The sequence below is a fragment of the Lipotes vexillifer genome, unplaced genomic scaffold, assembly GCF_000442215.2.
Source record: "Lipotes vexillifer unplaced genomic scaffold, Lipotes_vexillifer_v1.1 scaffold611, whole genome shotgun sequence".
NCBI classification, from domain to species: domain Eukaryota; kingdom Metazoa; phylum Chordata; class Mammalia; order Artiodactyla; family Lipotidae; genus Lipotes; species Lipotes vexillifer.
In genome coordinates, this window is record NW_006785619.1 from 130337 (window position 1) to 140069 (window position 9733).

Genomic DNA, 9733 nt, shown 5'->3' on the forward strand with positions numbered 1-9733 from the left:
TGGGGGGGCTCGGGCCGGGAGGCGGGGCTTCGAACTAACCGCCCGCCCCCCCCACCCCCCCAGGTCTTACTGGAGCTGCTGCCCCAACTCCTGGGCTCGGGCGCACCCCCCGAGGTCTCCCGGGCCGCCTCGCCCCCAAGGCGGGCGTCGTCCTTGGGCCTACTGCTCCGCGCGGAGGAGCTGATACTGAAAAAGCCGCGGAGCGAGCTCATGTTTGAGGGGCAGAGGCACCGGCACAAGACCTGGACTGGTGAGCAGTGGCCCGAGCCGGCCAACGGGGGCACCTGCAGCGGGAGAGGTTCCTAATCACCCCCCACCCCCCACCCCCCGGGGTCGCTCCCCCCAGCTGCCCTCTGCCAGACCCTGGGCGCTGCCGCCCCCGAGATCCGCTGCTGTGTGGATGCCGTGAACTTCGTGGCCGAGAGCACGCGAGACCAGGAGGCCACCGGCGAGGTGGGGCAGGAGCCGGAGAGGCTGGGTGGGGAGCTGCTGGGGACCTCCGCTCTCCCTGCCTCGTGCACCAGGCTCCTGCTGCTTTTAGGGACTCAGCTTTGCCCGCCCCTTCCCCAGGAGGTGTCCGACTGGGTGCGTATGGGGAAGGCCCTTGACAACGTCTGCTTCTGGGCCGCTCTGGTGCTCTTCCTTGTCGGCTCCAGCCTCATCTTCCTCGGGGCCTACTTCAACCAAGTGCCCGAACTGCCCTACCCGCCCTGCATGTAGCTGTGAGCCTGCCGCCACGGTGACAAGCGTTCCCACCCATCTCCAGGAGGAAGTCTGAAAAACAAGTTGCTCCCATTGCTTTATCACGATCCTTTCGTACTGCCAGTGATAAATCTGTATTCAGCTTCGCAAGAGTCGTATGTGCACACGTTTAGGTCTGGCCACCGGGCAGACATCAGACGGAGCTGGCAGATGGTTCAGGAAGGCTCTTGCATGTCAGCCCTCCAGAAAGAAGGCAAGAACCATCCTCAATTCATTCTTCCCGACCTCCCAGTTTTTCTTGGGTCCCAGCTCCCTGTGACCCTCTAGCCCTGTGAGCCTCTAAAAGATCTTTATCCATTTGTTGCCAAACAGGAGCGACCCCGCCCCATGCAGGACTTGCATATAGAGAGGCTGGAGCCAGGCGCCTTCATGGCCTGGGCAGGCTGGAGTGGGTGGAAACCAAATGGCCCCCATGCAGGGCCCCACAGGTTTAAGGCTGAGGATGCCCTTGCCCTCCCTCAGTTGTTTCCTCTAGGTTTTATTGGCTCAGCAGTGCCCATCCACCCCCTCTCCACCAAGGCTCACTCACTGCAGATTCCACCCCACCCTGCCCCCTTCATCCCAGCAATGCTGGTGGGCCCTGGCTAGTACCTGGGATGCTGAGAGAAAACAGAATAACGTAAGGCCTGAAATGGTGGGAGCTGGTTGAATGGTCTTTATTAACAAACGGAGATCTCCAAGGCCACTACATTGAGGAGTGGTGGGGGAAGGGAGGGGACTAAGAACCTCAACCTAGACAGACAACTAACTTACCTAATATTAAATGACATTTGCAAGACAGGACCCTGTGGGTCTAGGCAGCCTGGGCAGCTGAGGTCCAGGCTACACCAGCTGCAAACTCTGGCCTTGACCCAAGTTCCCTTTGGTAAGTATGGTGAAAGTTGGCCTGTCCATCCTGGGTCCCTGCAAATGTGTGAGGCCCCCTTACCCAACCCTGGGCAGAACCTGGGTGCCCACTTATCCCTTAGCTGGTGTTTGCCCAGGAGGAGAAAGGGTGGAGACAGGAACGGGGGAGGTAAGGCAGGGCTGTGTGTGTGCAGGTGTGCTCGTGTGGGTGTACTGTGTGAGGAGGTTGGTGACTAGAGGGAGTGGCAGGGGGGGGGGGGGGGGGGCTACTTGCTGCTCACACTATATACAGATGCAAGCAAGGGGGTATGGAGGGTGAGAGCTCCCTGCTCCCTCCCTCCACCAGGGAAGGGCAGAGGCTACAAGAGACAGGGGTTGGAAAGGGGTAAATGTTTTGGCTGGCGGGGTCCCCCATCCATTCCCTGGGGTTTGGGGGGAGGGGAATCATTAAAGTGCTTTCAGAAAATGAGGAAATGGTCCCTGCCCCTGGAGTGGCTGGTGACCCCCCCCTAAAACCTAGGGCCCAGTGACCCCCCCCAGGGTCTGGTACATTCAAGGGGGGAGCCGGCTCCCCTGACGTGCAAATAAAGGGGCCCAGGGCCCTGCCGAGTCAGCAGCAGCGGGGTATGGGGTCCAAGCCCCAAGCACTCTCCTCTTAAGTGGAGAAGGGGGGGTGGGGCTAGGCCCACTCAATTCCTGGTAAGGGGAAGCTGTGCCTCTCCCCAGAAGTTGGGACAGGCACAGTTTTGGGGAGAGAACATGTTGGGGAAGAGGATGGTCACGTGATCACAAAAGCATCAGGGGTCAGAGGTCACGTTCCCAGCAGGCTCCAGTGAATCAAACCAGTAAAAGCAAAGCCCAGGGAGGGAAAAGAAGGGCGGCCCGGGAAGTCTGGGTGTGTGTGGGGGGAGAGCTGGTCCACGTGGGCCAGCCCCGTCCAGGGCCCCGTCACCAGTTCATGATGCAGTTACGGTTCAGGGTCATGAAGTAAACTTGGCTACTGCCCCCGGAGCGGACTGAGGCAAAAAACACCTGGGTGGAGTAGGAACAAAAGTCACCAGGGATGGGAGGGGGGTGGGGGCGTCTCAGTTAACTGAGAGAAGCGGGGAGAGAGACTGCAGAGCGGAGTCCCTCAGAGTGCCCCCCAGCCCCTCCGAAAGGCGAGGACACTCGGGGAAGTGGGCAGCAGGCCGACCTCCCGGGTGAAGGAATCTGGAGAGTTCTCAGAGAGGGAAGATGAGGGAAGGGCAAGCTGTGACCACACAGTGCGCTCCCTGGAGACGACCTTCCAGGAAGACCCAGAACCACCCCTCCCCCAGCTCTGCCCAGGGGCCCAGGTCCTGGGGGCCCACCCAGTGCAGGAGCCCGGGCCCCTTGTCATTCCCACCTTGTCGTTCCGCTCACACAGGAACTTGAGCCTCTGGGCTCGTTTGTGCATGAAGACCCCGTCTAGGTGGCCCGTCTCCACGGAGCGGATCTCAATGGCTTTCTCACCCCAGCCCATGATCTGGTTGGAGCAGATATAGGCTGGGGGGGGGAAGGGAGTGGAGGGGCAGTGAGTGGGCTGCAGCCCAGCTCGGTCGGGGACACAGGCTTGGAGGGCGGGCACCTCACTCACCCACGGAGGTGGGCATCTCTCCCCACTGCAGCACCACGTCCTTAATGATCCGCCCATACGTGTTGACATAGACGCCCTCATCCTCGTAGCACAGCAGCATCTCCATGCCATCCGTGTTGGGGAGGAAGATGATGGCGTGGGGCGTGATCTGGCTCTGGATCTGGGAGGAGAAGGTGGGCTGGAGGCCCCAAGTCTGGGGCACAGACTGGTGGCCCCAGTCTGTCCGCAGCCCTGCCAAGCTTACGTGCACAGGGATGTAGATGTCATAGCTGTTCCCCGAGTCGACATCCACAGCATGGAAGCCGGCGCTGGAGCCATAGATGACCTTGAGCCTCTGTCCCTCCTCTACCGTCAGGTCCACCAGCAAAGGGCGGTGTGGGAGGTCAGTAAAGGACTATGGAGGACAGAAGAGCTCAGGGGACGCGGGTGGAGGAGCCAGACCTCGAAACAGTGTTGGGGGCTGAGGCTGGGGTTACCTTGAAAGCCATGAACTTGTGGTAAGGTTTGGGGGCCCAAGCATACACCTCCACAGAGTTCTTCAGGGCGATGACCAGGAATTTGATGCGTTCATATTTCACTGGGGGCAGGAAAGAAGGGGGATGCAGGAACTTCCCTTCTTGGGCTGCAGCCCCTCCCACAGGTCTGTCTGTACCCCCAGCTGTGTGCCCCCCATCTCTGGCTACAAGGCTTTCTTAGCCCAGGCCCCTGTTTCTTTCTCTTCTCGTAAACAAAGATGCCCCGGCCGCTGTGTCGTGACCTCCTCACCGACACGGTAGTGCCCGCAGCCCTCCATGTCCCCCACAGTGGTCCAGCCCTGCTTCTTCTCCACTTCTGGGTCATTGTGCAGGATCTTGTTCCGGAGCCAGGACAAATAATATACCCGCAGTTTGTTCCTTTTCCCTGAGGGACAGACACACACACCCCTCTCATCGGAGGTCCAGCTTCTGCCTCCCCGCCGTCCTTTGTGTGCGAGCCACGAGGGGTGAGAAAGTGCGGCCCCACCTTCCAGCTCCTGGACCAAGGCTGCCCTCCTCCCAGACTGAAGGTGGTGACGGAGGGCCCAGGGGCTGAGCCCTCCTCCGGGCCCTGCCCTCCACACACACCTGAGATGGTGATGAGCAAGTTGAGTCCCTCCAGCACATCCATTTGCTGGAAGCGTCGCCGCCCGATGAGTCCGTACACCTTGCCCTGCCCACTTCGGTCCAGCAACATCAGCCCGTTCTCCGTGCCCACCAGCAGGTTGACCCCTGCAATAGGAGCCCTTGGGCAGATCAGAGGCAGAGCCAGGCCCTCGCCTGACCAGGAGCGTGGGGTCACACCAGGCCCCTCCTTTCCTTCCCGGTCCTGGCTTACCCCAAAGGGCCGCACAGAGGATCTCGGAATTGAACCGCTTCTTGTACTTCCGAATCTCGGGGGTTTCGCTGTGGGCCCGGGTGTTGGTGGGGTTCACGTTGACCACAGAGCCTTTCCTCACGTCATACTGCAGCTGATCGAGCCGACTGCCCTCTCCACCCACCAGGGCTGCCAGAAGGACGAGAGGAACGGGCAGTAGGCTGCAGCCCTCTCACCCTGTCTCTCTTTACTCCACACCCCAGGATACTCAGAATGAAAGGGAAAGACTGGAGAACGGAGGAGGCACCCGGAGGAGTTTAGTTAAACAGGGCCAGAAGGACTGGCAAAGTCCTCGTTCTGTCATGCGAGTCCCTGGGCCACCACTGAGCATTTTTTTCTCTTGGGTCAAGGGGGCCCCTTGGTGCCAGGGCAGGTTCAGGCCACAGGGGAGGCCCTTTGTGACCGCTTTGTGAAGCCCAGTCATCAGAGGCCCACCCGTGGCCGTCTCCAGATCTCTCATCTCACCTGTGATGGGGATGGTGTCCCCACTGCCTCCAGGCTGGTAGATCCCCAGGTCCACAAACATGGTGAACGAGCTCTTGCCAGGGGCCTTCACCAGCCCACGAGACTGGTACTGCGGGGTTGGGGTGGCAGTGAGGCAGACACACCAGACCCCAGCCCTTGCCCTCCCCCTCCTGTTGTAACCTGGCCAACCAGCTCCCCGGGGCTCCACCCTGCTGACCACAGCGCCCCCAGCACCCCTGGGTCTCCTGCCCACAGCCAGTGATCTCTTCTCGCCCTGTGGAGCCACCTTCACTGACTTACATCACTGCCTCCATCCTTCAAGGGGGGGCTTTGACCTTTGCTGCTCTCGGTGGGCGAGTGGCTGGGCTGGACCACATCTGGCAGGTTCGTGTAACCGTTGCTATCAGCGTGCAGCAGGCTTCGCTCCTCTTCAGGGGTCTAAAGGAACAGAGAGAAGGGGGCCAGTGCTGGGGCCAAGGAGGTGCACGGCAGGCTGGGGAAGAACGGGGGTGCCCACTCACGCGCTGGACCACCATGGTGCCACCCCCATAGGGGGTCTGGGTCCCAGCTATCTCCTCCACGTCATGGACCACCATGGTGCTGACGCTGTCTGTGTCTCCATCGCTGCTGTGGGAGAGAGGAAGGTCAGGAGGCCCTCCAGGCCCTGCCTGCCACCCAAGTGCCACCCGAGGGCCACAGGGAGCAGACGAGAGCCGGAGGACTGGTGCCTTCAGTGTCTTGGAACACGACGCACTCAGCCCTCACCCGGCAGCCCTTGCCCCCTGCCCAGCACTCGGGGAGGGCTGGCCGCACAGAGGCACCTGAAGAGGCCCTCCAACTGACAGGACAGTGAGAGAGAGCTGGGGACACCAGCCCCCAGCCCTGTACCCCATTCTCTAGGGAAGGGGAGGAAGAACTGACCAGCAGTGATAGCCGGGGACCCTCCTCTGGGAAAAAGGAACCACCTTCCCTCAAGCTGGCTGCAACTCCCCCGTCCCCAGGATGCCCCATACCGGCCCCCAGGGGTATCTCTGCTCCCCTCTGACGGTTCGCCGTTGCTCTCCTCGTCGTCCTCGCTGCTCTCCACCTCCTCGCTGGACGATGAGTAGTCCATGGCCTTCTTGGGAGGCCGGGGGGCCTCGTCCAGGGTCCGCTCTTTCAGCAACACAAAATCCTGCAGGGGAGGAGCTGCGTGAGGGGCGAGGCGGTGGTACGAAGGAGGCCAGAGAAGGGCAGGGTAACAGGAGGGGCTCCCGCCAGCAGGCCCCTGCTCACTAACCTCACCAATGGCTCGCTTATAGCTCTGGGAGGGGCCGTGGGGGAAGAAAGGCAGCCAGGAAGAGGCAGGAGAGAGGTTAAGAAAGGTTAGTAACTGAGAAGCGCCCCCCCTGTTAGCCCACAGACCCTCCAGTCACAGATTAATGAAGGCCCTGACCCTGGAACCCAGCTCCCTGGGGCTCAAGAGGCTCCACATTGGCCCCAAAGCCCCAAACCGGGAGAAGGCAGGGCCGGAGGTGCCACCCGATGACTTACTGCGGGCCGGCCTGGCCGCGAGCGGTGGTCATCGGGCTTGGCTTTGCTCCCAGGGGAGAGCACGGGGGAGCTGTCCAGTTTGGAGGCTAGAGGTGGCGGGGTGGGGGAAGGGAGGTCACTGACACCTGCACAGGGGGTGGCCTCAAGCCCAGCCCGCTCCCCACCCTGCCCCCACCCAGTCGGGAGCAGCCGAAGGCAGGGTCCACCCTGATGGAGGCTGCCCGCGAGGCCCGGCTCACGTACCTCCCACCCGGTTCCGCTCCAGTGAGCCAGCCTGGGGGAGGTGCCCGTGAGAGGCGGGGAGGATGCTGTCGGAGCACTCCCAGCCAGGGTCGCTCCTCCTGAGGTCAGGGTTACTGTGGGAGGGGCAGAGGCAGGGTCAGGGAGATGGGGTGTCTCCGCCTGGGGAGGCTGAGCTGCACCGCAGAGGGGGCCATCACCAGGGGGAAGCAGGTGGCAGAAGTGAGGGTGGGAGTGAGTAGTGGGGGGACAACTCCATTACCTACAAGCGTTGGGCGGGCCAGGGGGCTGAGCAGGGGGCCCTGGAGGCTTGGGGTTGCCCCGCTCTGCCCGCCTTTGCAGATAGATTTGCCAGGCGGAGTTGCTGCGAGGTCTGTGGAGGGAGCACAGGGGTGCCGGGGGCAGGGGCAGGGAGGGGGCTGAGGTGACTGGGTCGGGGCTTGCCCACCCCTAGGCGGGTAACCTGGCAAACTCCCCTCTGCCCCCCACGCCGCTCCCTGGGCTGCCGCCTGCCCGCACCCAGGGGTTACCTGGCACGGACAGCCTGGGCTGGCCGGGACCCTCCAGCCCCACTGGTGTTAAGGGCAGTGGCGATAGATGAGGTCCTCTGAGGCACCTGAGGAGAGAAGAAAGGAGTCAGTGCTGTGTGCTGGGCGCCTGGTGGACACTTGTCCTCACAGAGACGCTGGAAGGGGCTCTCCCCACCTTTACGGAGAAGCAGACTGAGGTCGGGGAAGCTAATGAATTTGTCTAAGGTCACGAAGCTGAGAAACAGCAGAGCTGGGATCTGACCCAGAAAGTCTGGCCCCTGGCGCTCCCCAAACACCCTGGGCACTCTTCCACTCCCATATGCACCATGGAATCACCGGGACACACTCGGGTGGCGGCCCGCCCACCAGACATTAGGGTAACACCTGCGGGACGCGCCGTGCTAGACGCCTCGCCCTTCTGTTCCCTTCCAACCCCGAACCCATGTCCACCTCGCCTGCCACCCACTCGACCTCCGTTCCCCTCCCTTACTATTTCTCTGCCCTTTTGCGGCTCAGCAGGGCTGTCCTTACCTTGGGAGGGGCCTCATTATCAGGCCGGACCCAGGCTGGGGGGTTCGGGCTGGGGCCAGGCCCTTCGGAAGTGGGGTCTGAGTTCTGGCGGATGACGCCTCCTCGGGCACTAGGCGTGGCAGTGGGTGCGGGCACGGCGGGGTCGGGGTCGTGTGAGGCTGGGAAGGCAGCCAGGTTTCGGGTGGGCTGGTCCTGCAGGGACTGGGATCGGGGTACAGGCGCTGCATATGGCTTCAGTGGGACCCGGTGTGCCACCAGGCTCTGCGGGGAGAGACCAGGGAGGGTGGGCTGCCTGCTCTGTGGCACGTCCCCACCTGGGAGCTGGGGCTTGGGCTGGGAGGAAAGGGCAAGTCAAGCCTCTGGCTTCCAATTATCCATTGAAAGGGGCTCCTAGAGCCCAAGAACAGGTAAGACACAGAAACAGATGTGTGCAGCCGCCTGTCTCTGCCCACGTATCCTGAGGTCTGTGATCCCTGGCTAAGGGCGTGTGCATGTGTGTACACGAGATGTAGCTGTGCTGCGTGAGGCCCCCTGCGTCTGCGTGTTAAGACAGGAACAGGGAGAGACTCACCTTGTGTGGTCCCTCCTGGGGCTCCACCGGCCTCTGCATAGGAGGAGTTTGGGAAAGGGGTCCTGGGGGCCCAGGGGAGGCCTGGGGGACGGGGGGCTCAGGCCCTGTGCTGCCTGGTTTGGTCTTGGCCAAGGGAGAGTTCTGCTGCTTGTTCATCCTCGTTCTCTCTTCTACCTGTGATGCAAGAGGATGCCAAGCAGGACAACTTTTGTCCTGTTCTCAAAATCGAGGTCCAGACCTCTCCAGCCCTCCACCTGCACTGCGTGCCCCTTTCCCCTTCCCAGCGTCCGCCTGTGCGGAAGGACCATGCTTGCAGCTATCAGGCCCCAGACGGATGGAGTCTCAGGCAGCAAAGGAGGCAATGAGTACCTCTCGGGCCCAGGCTGGTTTGTCGGCAGGGTTAATGCCCCGACCGTAATGATACAGGGGCTTCCTGTCCCCGGGCAGGATCTGCTGCTGTTGCTGCTGCAGGGACTTGAGGTAGGCGTGCTCCTGCTGCAGCTGCCTCTGCAGGCGCTCTGACTGCCGCTGCTCCTCCAGCTGCTTCCTCTTGTATTCCTGGGCCCAAGGGTAGGGAGAGAGGGCTCAGCAGGGTGTGGCCCTGGAAGCTAGAGCACGCATGCCCTTCCTTTTCTCCAACTGCCTAGAGAGGCGATGTCTTCCCTCGATGCTGGGGTGAATCCCTTCCCCTGAAGGGTTCCCATCCCATTCCAGCAGAGACACTGAATACGCATCTTCCCAGAGGAAGCTGGGGACCCCGTTACCAGCAGTAGGGCCTGTTCCTGGAGCAGCTGTTGCTGAAGGATCTCGAGCTGTCGCTGCTCCTCCTCTAGCCTGTGACGGATATACTCCTGGGGGGGGCGGGGTGGGGGGCAGTGCTGGTAACCTCAACCCAGTAGAAAGAGGGAGAGGCAGAGGGGGGCAGCGGCGGCAGCGGAGGAGTGGGTGGACAGGGTCAGTGGGGTGAGGATGAGGAGACGGCAGAGTAATAGAGAGGCCGGGTTGGGGGTGGGATGAGCCCCACAGAGGGCAGGGAATGAGGAGGAAGCCGGGGTGCAGGCCCCACAAGGGAAGGTGCAGGGGGCAGTGGGCAGGGGTGGGGCAAAGAGATGGGAATGAAGGCACAGAGACAGGAGGAGGGCAGGGAGCCAGGGTGGGGGGTTGAAGGGTGGGAGAGAACAGAGAGAAAGAGTGAAGCTGGAAAAGATAGGAGGAATCTCGGGGTAGGGGGAGAAGGGGAAGGGG

General features: G+C 62.1%; 1 protein-coding gene across 1 annotated transcript in view; it reads right to left on the bottom strand.

The window, feature by feature from the left end:
- Positions 1 to 2556: 2556 nt before the first annotated feature.
- The window catches only part of MINK1 (misshapen like kinase 1), a 19267-nt gene continuing 12090 nt past the window's right edge, over positions 2557 to 9733 (bottom strand). Inside the window, exons 14-32 of the mRNA XM_007457848.1 lie at positions 8858 to 9046; positions 8489 to 8662; positions 7918 to 8178; positions 7387 to 7472; positions 7119 to 7229; positions 6860 to 6972; positions 6617 to 6702; positions 6097 to 6257; positions 5605 to 5710; positions 5384 to 5521; positions 5084 to 5192; positions 4580 to 4747; positions 4330 to 4473; positions 3992 to 4126; positions 3703 to 3803; positions 3471 to 3620; positions 3227 to 3386; positions 2996 to 3135; positions 2557 to 2640 (exon numbers count right to left, since the gene is read on the bottom strand). Of these exons, the coding sequence (XP_007457910.1) occupies positions 2557 to 2640; positions 2996 to 3135; positions 3227 to 3386; positions 3471 to 3620; positions 3703 to 3803; positions 3992 to 4126; positions 4330 to 4473; positions 4580 to 4747; positions 5084 to 5192; positions 5384 to 5521; positions 5605 to 5710; positions 6097 to 6257; positions 6617 to 6702; positions 6860 to 6972; positions 7119 to 7229; positions 7387 to 7472; positions 7918 to 8178; positions 8489 to 8662; positions 8858 to 9046 (2616 nt within the window). The remainder of the gene's footprint in view (positions 2641 to 2995; positions 3136 to 3226; positions 3387 to 3470; positions 3621 to 3702; positions 3804 to 3991; positions 4127 to 4329; positions 4474 to 4579; positions 4748 to 5083; positions 5193 to 5383; positions 5522 to 5604; positions 5711 to 6096; positions 6258 to 6616; positions 6703 to 6859; positions 6973 to 7118; positions 7230 to 7386; positions 7473 to 7917; positions 8179 to 8488; positions 8663 to 8857; positions 9047 to 9733) is intronic.